Below are 18,125 nucleotides of genomic sequence, written 5' to 3'. Positions count from 1 at the left end.
GTCTGCGCTGTACAACTGGGCTAGTGCATGGAAGGAAGTCCCTGTGAAAACTCTTGAAAATGGTTGGTCTCGTCTGCTTCTCGGAACAGATGTGGAGATGCATTTCCTAGGGTTTGACGTGGATGACTTCCATGCACGGCTACTGCGCACGGCGACGATGTTGATGTGGACGATGTTCGTGAGTGGTTGGACGACGATGAGGCGATCCTGGGTATCAGACGTTGTCTGATATCGAGATCGCGTCTTCGGTTGCTGGTGTCAGTCCCGAACTTGAAGATTCCGACGACGAAGGCGATGATGATGCAGACTCCGCCCAGCAGGACACTACTCCAGCCATCCCCAAGCTGAGCGCACTCCGGGAACATCTAGAGTTCGTCCTAGACTACCTGGAACACCCGGACTGCGACAGGGAGATGGGGCCCTTGGGACTCGTGGAGGAAGTGCGTGCTTTCCGGCAGCGCATCATCAATCGCCAGAATCGTCGGTCCTTACGTCAGTCAACGATTGACAGTTTTTTCAGGCCCGTGACCCCCGCTGTGCCAAGCCCTGGTTCCACTCCGTTGCCTCCCCAAGACAGGCCCTCATGCTCCGAGCCACAGCCCAGCACATCAGCTACAGTGGAGTCACCGCTCGACGTGAGTTTGCGGCTGTCTTCAGAGTCTTCTGTAGTCGGTACGCCATCACCACTACCCACCGATGCACCCCTTGGACGCCTGCCAGTGATACTCTCGGGCTCTGACAGTGAATAAACAGCAAGAACTTCTCCACTAGACCACACGGGAATTTTGAGTGTTGTGCAGTGAAAAAAACGGTGTGTTGTGTTAAGGTTTTCAAGTTGGGAGAAAAGACTAAGTAGAAAGAAATTTAACGTAACTAACCTTCTTTTGTTTTGGCTTTGGAAACTTAAAAAAACTTGGGAAAAGTTAATGTGCAACACTTAAATTTAATGGAACATTATTTGGACTAAAGTGAACACTGTGAAAAGAACGGACTTCTGTGTGTTAGTGACTAAGTTCAGTGCAAGACTTCAGGAAGAGTGTAGTGCAAGTGCTTCAGGAAATCGTTCTTACTGTCAGAGTCCGAGAGGAGGCGGTTATTCATCGAGGTGGCCAGGGACTTGCTGTAAGTAGCCAAAATGTTTCATGTTGTACTATTTTCCATACTATATTTACCAGAATGTTTCATATTGTATTTTTTCCCATACTATACTTACCAGAAAGTGTCATACTGTACTTCTTTCCATACTAAACTTACCTCATGCATGTGCAGTAGGAATGTGTTTTTCAGAGTTCGGTTAGGTTCGGTTAGGTTAGGTTCGGTTAGAGTCCATAAGTACCAGAATGTTTATTAATGTATGAACATACTTCTAAACCCACATTTTATGTGTCTATTGCATTTATTTCAGTCATTTATGTGCCTTATTGGTGTGATTTGGGTGTTAAATAGGTGCTATGCATGTCCGGAGGGAGTTGTATAGGTGTTTCTCTGTGTTAGGGTCCGTAAGTACAAGTCCATAAGCTGGGGCCCAATATCCGGACAAAACCAATATCCGAACCTACCGATGGCTCTATTGATCCGGATATTGGAGTGATTACTGTATATATATATATATATATATATATATATATGGTATGCACGTGACGTCACGGTCCCCTGATAAACAATAACAAACCGCAGCTGGCCATGGCCGCCCAGTGAATCGCAAGGATGGTGAAGTGGTGTTGTGCATTTGGCAGCTCAAATAAGGAAGGTAGAGACGATGTCTCCTTTTACAGATTTCCTGTCCATATTAGAAATAGAAAAGGAGGGCCTGAAAGGGCTATAAATCACAGGTAATTGTGGGTAAATGCCGTCAAGAGAGCAGCAGTCGGTTCAACTTCCACGGTTTGGCAGCCTTCACAACATGATAGATTGTACAGTGCACATTTCATATCAGGTAAATTTTTAAATACTGTATTAAACTATTAACGATACTTTATAAATACCAGGTTTTATTTAATGTAAGATATAGAGATTGGGCTTAGGAAAATTTCAGGGGCAGTCCAGTTAGGTAGGGTAACAAAATCATGTAAAATTATCGGTAGAAAATTCACACATTGGTTAGTGTAGTTATCTATGCCATAACTGAATCGATTAGTGTGTAATATTGCAGGAGAGAGGGTGAGACTAAGAACATACATTAAATTAGTTACTAATTTAATGTCTGTCCTTAGTCACTCCCTTTCTCCTGCAGTATTACACACTTATTCAGTTATGACATAGCTAACACTATAAACAATCTATGGATTACTTTATTCTTAAGATTGGGCAGGGGTAGGCATTTTTCCACTGCAGCAAACCATGGTCCACACATGAAGCCTAACTCAGAATTATCACCGTGTTCCGCTACCATGTTTTGTTGCTATTTTTGAAAGGATTAAAGATAAATGTTAAGTTTGGATAATATGATGGTCATATATTTTTTGGGGGAGAAGGATTGTCTTTTTTCCACTGTATTACTTATTAGATGACAAATAATTTCAGAAGAGATGTACATGTGTTTCTGTTATGCTTCTGTTAGACAGATTCTTAACCGCTACTTGATCCTTCAGCATCTTTTATGATCGATTGGTTAGCTTGGAGCTCTAGTATCCTAGAACACCCAAGTGCACTTCCATCCCAAGGAAATTCAACCGAATTTCATGATAATTTATGAAGGTTTTTGTGAAGAAAAGATTACCATTGTTATAAAGTAAAAAAATATAACATCCTGGACTTCTCAGCTGTAAATAAAACCAGAGAACTGTCATTATGTTACAGCTGCAGCTCAGGTTAGGTTAGGGTTGGGTAGGGATGAGAAGGATGGGGTAGAGTAGGTTAGGTTTGGTTAGGTTTGATAAATATGAAATATTTGGACTTTCATCAAATCTGGATTCATATGGAAATTACATAATTCAGGACATAAACAGACGAACTTCATTAAAATACATTGGCTGTTATGATGCACACTGTAGAAGGATTCCCTTGCTTGATGTCTGCTATGAGTAACTCACTAACCCATCCAGCAACAAAGTACTTATAGGTTTCCAGACTTCTACGTGCTCTCAGTTCCTTATGATTATATACATTTTTGAAGTTTATTAAGTATTGGTATATGTCACTTTGGCATAAGTCTGGTAGATCGCCATCAAGCAGAGTCGTGATGTCTTTCCACTTGTACCGCGGTATGTTATACGGGTCTGTATTACTTATTTCCTTGCACTTTTCACAATATCGAGACGCAGATTCAGAGTTCAACATCTGAAGAACATAATTTGATTTATGAACACCATCAATAACTTTTCCTTCCTTACAGAATGAGCTCAATGTGAGTGACTGTTATGCGTCTAGAAGAGAAGAAACCCTATTTATTTACATTTCGCCACGGCCAGAGTCAAGACCATGCGTATTGGGGGCGGGGCTTAACCCTTTAACCACGGGTGTCATTCCAGAATGACATTGACAAAACTGGACCAAACCGCGGGTGTCATTCTGGAATGTTCGTGAATATTTTGAACACCACGCGTTTTTCCTGTGCGCAAATTGTCTCACGCAAGAGTAGCTGTAGAGTTCTTTCACGCCAGCCATCCCACACCTCCCTCCTCCCACCCTAAGGGGGCCCCCCCACCCCTGCCCTGACCCGCATCAGTCAGTATCTGTCCAGCTCTGTGCGTGATAATGGCGCTCCATCCCGACTCATCGTCACTCGCTTCCTCCTCGCAAGTGATCAGTGCTAGTGTGCCTTCGACCTCTACACCGGTGAAGGAACTGCCGACGGCAAGGCAGAAGGGGTTGAGCACTCCAGAAATTAGAACAGAGCTGGACAAAACTGTAAGTACTACTCTGGATTGTGGCAGTGAGAGTGATACACTTACAGCAAGTAGTGACGATTTTGCAGTGATTGGTGGTGAACCCTTTACCATTGACAGTGACAGTGATGAAAGTGAGCGTGTAGTTTCCCTCCCACCACCCCCAACTTACTCTGGGAAAGGGAAGGCACCTATGGGGAAAATTGGTGTGCACGTGGGAAGGGAGTGAAGCGCAGACTTACATCTCCTACACCAGGCCCTAGTAAGCATTTCCCACCACTTTCCCGTTCCCCTAGCCCTATTGCCCTCACATCATCTTCATCTTCTGCCGTGCCCTCTCCTCAGTCTACATCATCTGAGGAATATGAATTCCCAGAGCCTGCACAGCGAGGGAAGGCAGGCCGTGCAGGCAGGGTAAGCAGGGCAGGCCGGCCTAGAACAAAGGGGATGCGTGGCAGTTGGAGGGCAAAGCTGGGCGATAAGCGAGGTGATAAGCGGGGAAGAAAGGGTCAAGTTTCACCATGCACCAGGTCAGTACCCCCCCCCCCCCCCCCCCGCCTGCCCCCCGCTCAGCTCCCTCACCCTCGCCACCCCCCCACTCACCGCCCCCGCACTCACCCCCCTCCCGCTCGCCTCCTGCCTCACCTCCTGCCTCACCCATTGCCTCACCCATTGCCTCCACCTCAGCTCCTTCTCACGGGGAAACGAGTGCAATGCGACCTGCCACTTCCACTGAACCACGCACAGGGAAAGTTGATGCATTTGTTTGGTCTGACGGTGCAGATTTTCAGCCACACAATCCGCCGTTTGATATGACAAATGCTGGAATACAGCCTGCCTTTCCATGCAACACAGGAGATGATTTTGTTGACTACTTCCTGGCCTTCATGGATGACGAAATCGTGCAGCATGTCAGCGATGAGACCAATAGGTATGCAGCTCAGTGTGCAGCAGAAGGGCTGGGACCTATTGGCTCACCAAAGCAAGTGTCGTGGTTGCCTGTCAGGATCAGAGAGCTGTATGTGTTCTTTGCACTGATGTTTTTGATGCCCCATATCAAGAGACATGAGTTGGAGGAGTACTGGCTCGTGGATGACATTACTTCTATCCCAACATTCGGGAAGTATATGTCACGGGATCGGTTCCGACAGCTGCTAGGATACCTGCACTTCGCTGACAATGGAAACCCGTCCCAAACTGACCCTTTGTGGAAAGTGAGGGATTTTCTCAACAGGATTAGGGATCGATTTATGCGATTTTTCCGTCCTATGCAGAAAGTCGTCATAGACGAATCCCTGGTATTGTTCAGAGGACGTCTCAAATTCATGCAGTACATCCCCAGCAAACGCCACCGCTTTGGGATAAAGTTCTTTGTGCTGTGTGACTGTGAGACGGGGTATATCCTTGATTTCGTCATCTTCTCTGCAAGCACAATGGACGTGAACAGAAAAGACCCCCTTGGCTTCTCTGGCTCCGTTGTAAAAGTGCTGATGGAGAGGTATTTTGGTGGGAATCATGTGCTGTACACAGACAATTATTACACAGCACCAAAACTCTCCAAATACCTGGCTGAACACGGCATTGGCACTGTTGGCACTGTACGGAGCTATAGGAAAGAGTGGCCAAGTTTCCCAGAAGCATCATCCTCATCCAAGGGAGATGTGCACCTGAAGAAGTCAGACAAGCTTCTGGCGATCAGGTGGCATGACAAGAAGGTTGTGAATATGATCAGCACCATCCACAAGAGGGAATTGCAGAGAACTGGGAAGGTCAGCTACAGGATGGGAGAGCCAATCATGAAGCCTGATGCCGTCATTGATTACAGTGTGAACATGAGACTTGTTGATAAGTCTGATATGATGACTGGCAAAATAGACTGTCTCAGGAGAAACACCCGATGGTACAGGAAGGCTTGCCTGCACATGCTCGATATGTGCATGCTCAACGCCTTCATCCTCTACAAGACACAAGTCGGGGGCATAAGGCAACCATCCCTGAGACAGTTCTCCGAAACTGTCGTGCAGCAGCTGCTTGCACAATTTGGTCAGGTGACGGCATTGATCCCGAGGCGACACTCTGACACACAACCTGACCGTCTTGAGTGCCGCAATTACATGAGCCGGCACCAGCTTGTGAAATTGCCTCTTACAGCAGGCGGCAGGTTGTCACAGGGCCACTGCAGAGTATGTCATAACACCACACGGAGGCCTAGGACGAGAAAAATGAGCACACACCAGTGCCAGGAATGCCAAGTCACTCTCTGTGTGACTCCGTGCTTTGCCGAGTACCACTCTCTGAGTAAATACTGAAAGTAACAGTGATATACAGTGATGCGACAGTGATGTGCTTTACCAATAATTGTATAATGGATAATGTAGTAATAAGGGATATTTTGCCTTGAAAAAAATGTAAATATTGGCCAGTATAATAAGTGATATTGTAATAAGAGAATCTGCGGCACTTGTGTAATTCTGTGATGCGACAGTGACACAATATAGTAATAAGTGCAGTGTAAATATAATGTATATTGCCCAGATTATATGTAAAATAATATTAGAAGTTAGAAATAATGAAAAGATCGCCCCAAACGTCAGTGAGCAGGTGAAGCTGCAGTGAAGTGGGGCGCAGCCGCAGTGAAGTGCGGGCGCAGCCGCAGTGAAGTGCCTTTTACCTACCTCAGTGAACACAGAGTGGGTGTTTATCGTATGTGCAGTGTTCATATATGTTTATATTACTATTATCAGAGAGTGGTTGGCATTTGGTACTGGTGTGTGGGGCGTAAAATAGTGATTTTACACCCCTCACTTCTAACGGCACTGCCCGTCCTGTGAAAGTCAACAAAGTCATGAAACCTACATCAGTGGAAAGCTGAAGGTTAGTACTTTCTAATGGTACCTTATTTTTTTCTCTAGCTTTATTCTGTGCAGAGTTATTAAGGTTTAAAGGTTTGTTTACATTTGGCTGAAACCCCCGCGGGAGAGGACAGTCAGGCCAAAACAATGCCCGCGGTTAGAGGGTTAATGACGTCAATGCATACCATCTCTCTCTCTCTCTCTCTCTCTCTCTCTCTCTCTCTATGTATGTATGTATATATTGGCTCTGTTGGATACGTTTATGTGAAGCTACAAAACATGGTGAATGTTTTTGGCATATCCAATAGAGCCAGGATTCCGGGGGCTTGAATGATGAGTGAATGGAAGCGTGGCCCATTGAATTAGGCAAATTTGGACTATCTGGACATTGCTGCTGCTCACCCTGCCTTAGGATGGGAAAGGAGGTCCGAATAATGATGATATATATATATCATCAACATTATCATCATCCAATCCTATGTTGCCCCATGAGGAGCATAGGAGCCCAGGGCTAGGCAAGTTGGTCCTGACATTTAAGATGAGAGTGACCAGCCTCACTCATCCCTGAGTGGCATTACGTGAGCAATAACCCCCAACCATCCCTTGGATAAAACCTTCATCGGCTCAATCCGTTTGGAGCACTGTAATTGCCCACTAAACCACCAGGCGCCAAAATTTGGTTATGTGGTTACCACCCAGCATAGTAAATGGTTTCCTGGTGTACAGGAAACCATTTGGCTTGTCATTCAGTGTAGAGTCACCCACAGGCAGAAGGATGAGGAAAGAATGATGGAAAGAAAAACAGAAAAGGAAGTGTAAAGTCCCCCGTAGGCGAAGGACGAGGTAAGAATGAAGGAAAGACAGAAGAGGATGGAAGGAAAGAAGGATGGAGGAGAGGAAAGGGCAGGCACCCCAGAGTAGCACTACATCGAATGAGTGGATGGTGAGCGTCCCCACCTACCACAAATACACAGTAAAAGCTTCATATAATGGAATAATTCAGCCAAAACCTATTCCATTTTATCAAATATTCTGCTTTTTCAAGCTTCCATTCCAGAACCATAGATGGAATGGAATTTTCTGGAAATTTGCAGTTTTTCCAATATTTCTTCCCTAACTCGTGACCTGAAGCCTATACACAGATGCAACTAAATAGCTTCTTTTGATACACACACACATGCTGCCTATGCTAGTCATAATGATACACACAAAGCAGTCAGAACCCACAGTAATAATAACAATACAGCAATAATAATAAATAAAACAGTAAAAAACTCACCTCCAAATGAGGGGGATATGACTTATGCATCGTGATTTTTCCACAGCCACAGACAAACCGGCTTGTTTCTGTTACTGAAACCTGACGCTTCGCGACAGAATGGAAAACTTCCGGTATGCTGTGAGTACCTCATGGAAAAAAGTTGCTGCATTTTCTCAAGCTTCCGTTTTATCCTGCGTTCGTTATATCAAGCTTTTACTGTATATATATATATATATATATATATATATATATATATAATACATACATACACAGTAATCCCTCCACTTTCCGATGTAATAGAGCTAAAAGCATGTCCGGAAAGTGGGCCCCAGCCTCCTGGACTTGTACTTATGGACCCTAACCTACCCTGACTCAGAAAAACACCTATACAACTCCCTACTGGACATGCATAGTACCTATTTAAGACCCAAATCACACCAGTAAGGGACATAAAAGACTGAAACAAATGCAAAAGAACCAGAGAATGAGGTTTTAGAGGTGAGTTCATACAATATTAAACATTCTGGGTACTTAAAACAAGTCCCAGGCTCCTGGACTGGTACTTAAGGACCCTAACCCAGCCTAACTTTGAAAGCCACCTAAATAACTCTCTACCGGACATGCAGAGCACATATTTAAACTTATTTAAGACCCTATTCACACCAATAATGGACATAAAGCATGAAATAAATGAAAAGGAACCAAAGAATGAGGAATTAGAAGTGGCTATACCTCAGCCAGGGTACTTACAGCACATTTGTGGCTGCCTTCTCTGGCTTTGGCAGTGGTGAAAATGCTCTTGAAGCATGTAGAGTAATCCAGTGTTGTGCTGCACTTACAGTAATTCTTTGCACTGTGAGTTATAATTGTTTAACACTGCACATTGTTAATTGCACCACACCAGTTTCAGCCGCCAGTGTGCACTGCACAGTTAATCCTTTGCACTCTAAATTCTAATTTCTTAACACTGCACAACACTGTAAATTCCCGTGTGGTCTAGTGGCAAGGTATTGCAGTTTATTCACTGTTTATTCACAAAAAACGAGCACATGTGGCATCCATTACGATAACCATCTGCTCTCGATCGGAGTTAGGCTGTGACTGTTGATGATGGAGTAACAGAGGTGCCAGATCGCAACAGCCACATTACCAAACACCTCAATTTTCATTACCAAATTTAACTTTTCATTACCAAATTTGTAAAGCTAGGATTTATTCTTTACTAATTATATATACAAATGGAAATTCACCTAATCACTCTTCATATAATTAACAGCATGTTGATTATTTTCATGCTATATAGGCTAGCAAATTAATCAGAGAGAGCAAACAATCCACCATCTCCATCCTGTGTATCCTTATACATGTGAAAAATCCATTTCGTATTGCATTATTCTCATTCATTACCAAACAAATTTTTCATTACCAAATTGGCCCACATTTGGTAACGAAAAATACCAAATGGCAACCCTGACATGGGAGGGGGAAGGGGGGAGGAAGGAAGGGGTGAAGGGTCCATGGTGTAACAGCTGTTCTGTTCCGCACGGCAATTTCAAATTATGGGTGGGAAAAAATTAGGATTTTTTGGGAATTTTTTTCTTTTTTTGGCCATTTTTGGGTTATGAAGGTCCAGGCTTACAATGTTCAGTAAGTGGGGTGTCCAGAAAGTGGGTGTCCGGCAAGTACAGGGATTACTGTATATATATATATATATATATATATATATATATATATATATATATATATATATATATATATAATGTATATATATAATGTATATATATATGTATATATATAATCATCATCATCATCATCATCATCTGGACCCTCTTTCCCACTCAAGGGCAGGGTGAGGAGTAGCAGTGTCCAGACAGCACAAACTTACCCAATCCAAATAGGCCACACTTCCATTCACTCATCATTCAAGCCCCTGGAATCCTAGCTCTACCGGATACGCCAAAAACATTCATCACATTCTGCAGCTTCAGACAAATGTATCCGATTGAGTCAATCCAAACGCTGTCATGCTCACAAGGGGTGCCAAAATCCCTGATCATCCACTTCTCCTTACAACATTCATCCAGCCAGCTCGATCTCTTGTCAGTTCCCTACCCTCACCGACTTCCAATCCTCTCTTCCTCAAACACTCGTCCACGATATCTCTCCATCTTCTCCTTGGCCTGCCTCGCCTCCTCCCTCCTTCAAATTCGCTCAGGTATACCTTTTTCACATCTCTGTTGTTATCTATTCTCTCCACATGATCATACCATCTCAAGACACTCTCTTCGATTTTGGTGTCCACCGACTTCCTCATTCCACACATTTCACGAATCACATTATTTCATATCCTATTCACCCTCTGTACTCCACATACATTCCTCAGCAGTCCCATCTCCACTGCTCTTACTCTTGACTTTTCATTTTCATACCACACCGTAGTCCTACACCCATATGTTGAAGTTGGCACTAACACTCCCTCATGTAAGCCACGTGCAGCTTTAACACTCAAGCCTCTGTTTCTTATCAAGGCCTTCATTGCGCCAGCTACTTTTCTTCCTTGTGTCACTGTATTTTCAACTTCTTTTGCACATTTTCCTCTCTTTTCTATCACTGTACCCAAGTCTTTGAACTCTCTCACCAATTCCAGTCTCTCTCCATTCACTGCGACATCACACTGGGAGTCACCTTCTCTCTCAGTAACCATCACTTTACTCTTCTCTACATATACTCTCAAGGTACGAAGCTCACAGACATCAGCAAAACTCTGCACTAGCCTACCAAGTTCTTGTCCGGTACTTGCAAGCAGTACTGCATCATCAACATACAACAAATTTGAGATATTCCATCCATCACCATTCATTACCAACGCCATCCCCCTCTCCATTACTCGCGTTTTTACTTATATCGTCACCCCATCCATACATATATTGAGCAACCATGCGGACATCACACAACCTTGTCGCACGCCCACAGTGATTGTGAACCATTCACTTAGATGCCCATTAACCCTTACACATGCTTCGCTGCCATCATAAAAACTCTTGACAGCACCTAGCAGCTTACCATCTACACCATACATGTGCAAAACTTTCCACAATCCTCCTCTGTCCACTTTGTCATATGCTTTTTCCAGATCCATAAATGCTATAAACACCTTATGGTCCTTCTCACAAGCCTTCTCTGCTATCTGTCTCACTGCAAATACTTGATCCACACATCCTCTGCCACTCCTAAAGCCACCCTGTTCATCACTCACTAGGACTTCTGATATCTCTCGTACTTTCTCTATGATAATTCTTCCATGTACCTTCCCTACCTCACTCAGTAAACTTATGCCACGATAATTTTTGCAGTCACTTCGCTCACTTTTATTTTTGTACAGGGGTACAGTCACAGCCTTTTTCCACTCTGCAGGCATAGTTTCATTCATCCATGCCATTTTACATACTGTATCTCCAACAAGCATTTCATTCCACTCTCTCCACTACACTTAAGCATCTATGCATACACCTCATCAACTCTAGCTGCTTTCCCATTTTTCAGCCGTTTCACAGCACTCTTCATCTGTGCGGGTTTTACGTCTCCTGGCACTACATTCCTTCTCTGCACACCCCCAAAACCAATCATGTTTACAGCTGCTCTGCTCTCTCTAATTATTCATCAGGCTTTCCAAATATTCTTTCCATCTGGTCCTTACTTCATCTCCATGGGTTAGTAACCTACCACCTGCATCCTTCACACCATCACATTTCTTTCTGCTTTCACTTCTACATTCCCACACCTCTTTCCAGAATAACTTCCTACTTTCAGAGTAGTTTGCATTCATTTTTCTTCCCAGAACATCATTTACCTCCTTGTTTTTCCTCTTCACTAATCTCTTTACATGCTTCTTGCTCACGATATACTCAGTTCATATTTCAACTGAACCCCTATCCTGTAACCACTTTAGCCACTTCTTCCTCTTTTCCTCCACCGCTCTCTTAACCTCCTCATCCCACCATGCCGTACCCTTCTTTTTTGTTGATACTCTTGCCACACCACACACCACTTTAGCATTCCTAACTAAACAATCCTTATATGCATTCCACAGGCTGTCCCCATCCAATTCATTCCAGTTCACTGATTCTAACTCGTCCTCTACTTTGGTCCTGTAATCATCTGCCATTTCTTTGATCCTCAGCTTCTCAACTTTCAGTCTTTCTCCCTGACTTCTCCTTTCTCTCTTGATCCACCTCACTCCTCTCAGCTTGATCTTGCATACCACAATCATATGATCTGACAGACCTCCACATCATCCTCTCACAGCCCTCGTATCAGCAACCATTCCCATCATCGACCTCTCTTAGAGCACGTAATCAGTCAGGCTTCTTTCAACACAATCCCTGTTTCCTCTATACCATGTATATTTTATGTGCATCTTTGTGTTTGAAATATGAATTACAAATGCACAACCTCCTCTCCTGACACATATCCTTTAGTCGATTCCCATTATCATTTTCTCCTGGTACTCCATAACAACCCATTTTGTCATCTTCAGGACCAGTGCATACTCTTCCGTTCATATCCCCCATCACGGTCACTTTATAGCTCCTGGGCATTTCTCCCGCTACTTCACCCAGCTCATCCCAAAACCTGTCTTTCTCTCTCTCTCACTTCTGTCTTCACACGGCGCATACTGTATGCTACTATCACTGCTACCTTCACCTTCTCAAACTTGAACTTGACATACAGTGCTCGTCAGAAGTATCGAGCGCCCTGCGTCCCTCCTACGAAACAAACCTTTCAACTTTGAAAAAACATATAAATAATGCATTTTATTCTTTAGTGCTTCATAGGGTATCCTTTACGCTTCTTCACGGACCTGAGACGTCTTGGAAGTGAAAAGGCGAGGTTCCTGAGGTGCTGGAGGGGTATTTTGTCCCAGGAGTCACGAATGGCGGCTTCCAGCATAGGCAGAGAGCTCACGTCCTTCCCTTGGAGATTCTTCTTTACGAGGTACCAGAGGTTTTCTATTGGGTTGAGGTCTGGGCTGTTGCCTGACCAGTCTTTCATGAATGATACCTCGCAGTCACGAAGCCAATTGGTGACCGATTTGGCCTTATGAGCAGGTGCACCGTCCTGCTGAAACACTCGTGCACCTGTGAGCTCGAAGGACTCAGGTAAATGATCACAAAGAAGCTCAAGATAAACGTCTTGATTCACTCTGCAGTTCTTGGGAAGCACAACAAGCTTCCCCAAATCTTTACCAGAAAAACAACCCCATACCATGAGTGAATCAGGGTGTTTAACTGTTCTTTCCATGTAACGAGGGTCAAGCGGGTCACTACCTTTGTGCCGGTACACCCGTGCTCCTCGATTACAGGTAACACTAAACGTTGCCTCATCAGACCACAACACTGACAACCATTGCTCCTCACCCCAGTTAAGGTATTTGTTACCAAAGGCAAGCCTATGAAGTCGCTGGTAACTTGTACGAAGAGGCTTTCTCACAGGCCTGTGACTTGTGTAACCAAGTTCATGGACTCTTCGAGATACTGTGCACACAGAGACCTCACCAAACACTTCTGGGTTGCTCTCCTTTATTTTCCTCGCACTCACACGAGGATTAGACTCCACTGCACATTTTAAAACATTAGCAGACCTCGGGGAAGTTTCCCTGGGCCTACCAGACCACGGTTTCTTTGTTGGAACGTCACCACTGTTTTCCACTCGAAAACGGGCGCACCACCTACACACTGTCGATCGAGCCACACCAACCAATTCACTAATTTCCTTCGTTTGGTGGCCTGCCTCCTTTAGAACAATGATCTGGGATATGATTTCACTCGATAGTTCACGGGTAGATGCCATAACAAAGTGGCGAAAGCCAAAACACTGCGGGACACTCGGTAAAAAATGGCTGAATAGGAGAGGGAGACGCAACGGAGTTCCACTCTCTCAGGCAGCCCGTAGGCAACTGAGGTGGGAACCAACCAGCGTGCAGTAAGGCCTCAAGCTCCCTTGACGTCATGCTAGCGCCCCAAACATCTGGCTCAATTTTTACTACCAAAAACGGGTGATTCTTTTTTGGCCATAAGTATTGTGCGCCCTGCCATAGGCGCTCGATACTTCTGACGAGCACTGTACATACACCTCGAGCTGATACATTTGTAATCTCTCATTCCACTCTGCCACACCTCATTCATCAACAAAGCAACTCCTTCCGTACATCTTCCTCTCCCATTCATTCCCAATCTTACACATTTCATACCCTCCCACTCCTCCACTTCGCACCCTTTCATCTTCATTTCACACAATGCCATCACAGCATATCTCGCACTCTTGAACACATTCACCACTTCCACTCTCTTGCTTTCCCCATTCACACCTCTCACATTCCACATGGCCACACGAGTCTGCCCATTTAGTTGGGGCCCTGGGCAGGTATTGGGCCCTCTAAGGCTCTCTGAAACGACTGCCATGATTAAGTGATTTTTGGATAGGGGAATCTGGGTTACACTTAACCCTGCCAGAAACCCCGGTTATATGGTTACCATCCAGGGTAGTAAATGGTTTCCTGGGTACAGGAAACCATTTGGCTTGTCACTCAGTGTAGAGCTAATATGGCATCACTCTACATTGAGTGAGTGGATGATGGGTACCCCCACCTACCTATACATATATATACACACACACACAATCGTACATACATGCTGTATCCTCTTTTATTGGCCACACAACATGACGCCTTTCACACATTATTTTTATAGAATAGAAAAGCAGCAGTTCCCTAAATTTTTTCCATCCACTTCTCATTAATTAGATGAGATACTGTGCAGACAAGGAAAGGATGATGAAGGGGAACTTTTGAGACAGAACAAAAAGCACCTTTCAAAGGCATAATAACCAGTCCCACATTACCCCTTCAAGGCATTGAAGTTTGATGATAGACCACTGTGGTTCAGAACATTTAACCCTTGCCAAGCAGCAGACCTCATGCTAGGCACAATGAAGGTTTGCATGGGCCAAGCTGCAAGCCTCATATGAGGTACAGTTTACATTGGTTATAAAACTGACTCGGTGGAGGTAGATTACCTTACAAAGAATCAACCCAGTGGGGGTTAAGGGATGGATACCAGTCAATGTTTCTGGCAGCATTTAACATTATATAACCTCCAGTCACCTCAGTAATATTCAGCCATTGCATGGAGGCACATTCATCACTGACAGGAGTACTCAGTTGCTGAACCACATTTTGCTTGCAAATGTAGAGTAGGTGCTGTTTGGAATAGAACCTCCATGAAACTTTGGAGAGTACTTTAAACTTGAGTAAAATTGAGAGTAGAAGGAGAAATGGAAATCCAGGAAGAAGATGGCTGGATATAGCGAGTGAATTGGTGAGTTGGCAAATGATGAAAGTTGAAGAAACACCAAAAGAATCAGTGGGGGATATAAATGGGTGATGAAAATGACAAGCATTGTACCTCTGTAGTTGATGGAATTCTCTGTCTTTCTTAGTATATGAAACACAATTTTGTGTAAATTGTTTGAACAGTGGAAGTCTGAGATGGAGCAAAGAAGTTGGAAGATTTGAATGATGATTGAGTGTTGTTATGGCACATTTAACAGGGCACTGTTAATAGTTCTTACTTTATACCTTCATGTTTCTGTTCTTGATAAGCAGGGCTCTTGCTAACTGCCGATGGTGACAAGCCATTTGGCTCCTAAGGTTTCAGATTTACGAGCCAAATAAATGTTTAGTAGCCAAACTGACTATGAACCAAAATATTTTATGAGCAATAAATTATTTATTTACACATTGTGATGATTAGAATCATATAATAAGGTTTCAAACATTCACAATGGCCACAAGGAAAGACTTAATAATTGATCACAACGTGCTTTTTTGTTCATTTAAGTGAGATTTACTTATTTTGTAGTTTACTAGGTTTTGAAGTGGATGTATTTTCTCACCAAAAGGCGACTTGCATGTAAAATTTGTTCGCCGAAGGGAAAAAATACTCGCATTTGCGAGCTGTGGCTCGCCAAACAAGAGCCTTGATAAGGATGATGACATTGGCCATACATTAGTTACCAAATATTATTCAGTAATGTAACTTGCTTTTTAAATAGTGTTCACATTACAGTCAGGATTGTGATGGCCAGTGAGGATGTAGAACATATAACCCCTGAGGAAGAGAGCCTCTCCTCCATTTCTGTCAACATCAAGTGTCCTCGGGGCTGTCCTCGAACTTTTGCCAACTCCTCAGCACTCAGATTACATCTTAGTCAGGTAATTGTTTCATTTATTTTTTATTTATTTTTTTTTTTTTGGGGGGGGGTGTAAATTGCAATAGGCTAATATATTTTTCAGCTTAGAGAATATTACCAATGTGCAGTTATTACCATATGTGAGAGAGAGCAGATTGACATCAAAATTCTGGTCATCTTATGTATTGTGTGTATTTATGTGCATACATACTGTACGTACATTCGTACATACAGTACATACTTGCATACACAGATGTTAATGATGCCTTGCTTCCTCATAAGGAAGTACCATATTGGAATTGACTATAGTACAGCTAATGCTTTCAAATGGACTGGAAGCCAAAGCAAATGCCAAAGCCAGCTAAATACTTCTGAGCAGTTGCTGAAAGCTGTAGGGAAAAGCAGGTATAGGATGTCAAATTTGTAGCAATATAAGAGTCTCATCTTAGACTTTAACTCATCCTTTATGTACTTATTATTGAGTTTCTTGTCTAAGAAAGGTAAGTGTGTGGCTAGTTATCAAGCTTATAATAACACTTCATCCTCATAACAGTACCATCCATGGTTAGTGATAACTAGCTGTTTTACTGGGACTGGGTGATGATCACTGTATACTGGTTAGGGTTTACCCCATATAGGCCAACTGTTTGACACTGATAAGTAGTCATCACATAGGTACTGATTTGGTAATAGTTAGAAATCTATTTTTGTATTCATCGGCACAATTCTGTGTTGTATAGAACAGTTCTCCTGTCATTTGTGTAGCCACAGAAAGAAATATGATTGTTGTATGGTCATAGCAGGTCTTGAAATGTGCCCATTTCCATTTGGTAATTGTTGCTTTACACACACTGTATTGATCCATTTGTTATTCAAATGCATATATTCAGCAGGTATCAGTTAGATATATTAAACAATGACAAATAATTTTTCAGGTACAGTGAACCCTCAGTTAATTTGGTTGCCTTATTTTGGGAAGTTACCATGTTAACCAAACTGTATTATGGTAGTCAGATACCGTATTGTAGTTATTGGAAAAACATTATAAAGGCCTGTGTGCTACCAAGCACTTGGTCGGAGTCACCCTTTTTTTCTTGTATTTCTACTTGAATTACCATAAATACCTTGCCACAAAACACACATGACATGCTTTACACACAGCATGCAACAAACACTTGCATAGCACACAGCACTCACAAACTTGACACACAAGGGAGCCAACTACATTTACCTGAAGACATGTCCTACTCAGCTTGAGCTGAAACTGACCTCACATGGTCTTGTAGTATAGTGTAGCTGTTTTGACTTCATTTATGGAGGAAGAGGCACAATTATCCTTTGTTTTGCTAAAAAAAAAAAAAAAATGACATGTTAACTGAGGGCTGACTGTACATTGAATTTCAGTTTAGTTTTGTTGTAAATATTATGGCCAGAGCTGTAAGAAACTACTAAAAAAATAAAATAAATACATATCATTGTTTAGTGTTTGCTGTTAATGTTTCTCACAGGTGCATCATGAGGAGTATGAGGCCAGCACCACTACAAAACCAGGGGCAGTTGCTTGGTATCACTGCCCAGTAGTTAAATGTTTATACCACAGTGATTTCAGCAGCAATGGAAAGCATTTCATGAAGCTTAAGTATCTAAAGCAGGTACGATTATCAGTAGCTGTAGGAGATGCTTTGGAGAACCATTTTTCATCCATCTGATTAATCAAGAATTCATGGTGCAGTATCTAGGTATAAACTTTGTGAGGGAAATACATTATTGTATTGTGTAAGATGTGTTATATGTAGCCCTTTTGCACATGTTATTCAATTCCAATAATGGTTCACAGGTGATTATGCTAAAAAAAATTGGTTTTACTTCTTCATTCTGAAGATGCAATTTTCCATTGTATTTGTGTGATTTACAGATGATTTTACAGTATTTAGC

The 18,125-nt window shown here is 43.0% G+C and overlaps 1 protein-coding gene across 1 annotated transcript in view; it reads left to right on the top strand.

Annotated features, from left to right (window-relative positions):
* The window catches only part of LOC145393430 (uncharacterized), an 86,993-nt gene that overhangs the window by 14,332 nt on the left and 54,536 nt on the right, over positions 1-18,125 (top strand). The window contains exons 2-4 of the mRNA XM_080267526.1: positions 8,005-8,078; positions 16,067-16,212; positions 17,699-17,842. Of these exons, the coding sequence (XP_080123652.1) occupies positions 16,078-16,212; positions 17,699-17,842 (279 nt within the window). The 5' untranslated portion in view covers positions 8,005-8,078; positions 16,067-16,077. The remainder of the gene's footprint in view (positions 1-8,004; positions 8,079-16,066; positions 16,213-17,698; positions 17,843-18,125) is intronic.

The sequence above is a fragment of the Coenobita brevimanus genome, chromosome 24, assembly GCF_032717465.1.
Source record: "Coenobita brevimanus isolate Jiangsu-jjx chromosome 24, ASM3271746v2, whole genome shotgun sequence".
Taxonomy (NCBI): domain Eukaryota; kingdom Metazoa; phylum Arthropoda; class Malacostraca; order Decapoda; family Coenobitidae; genus Coenobita; species Coenobita brevimanus.
This window is presented reverse-complemented; position numbering and strand designations above follow the sequence as displayed.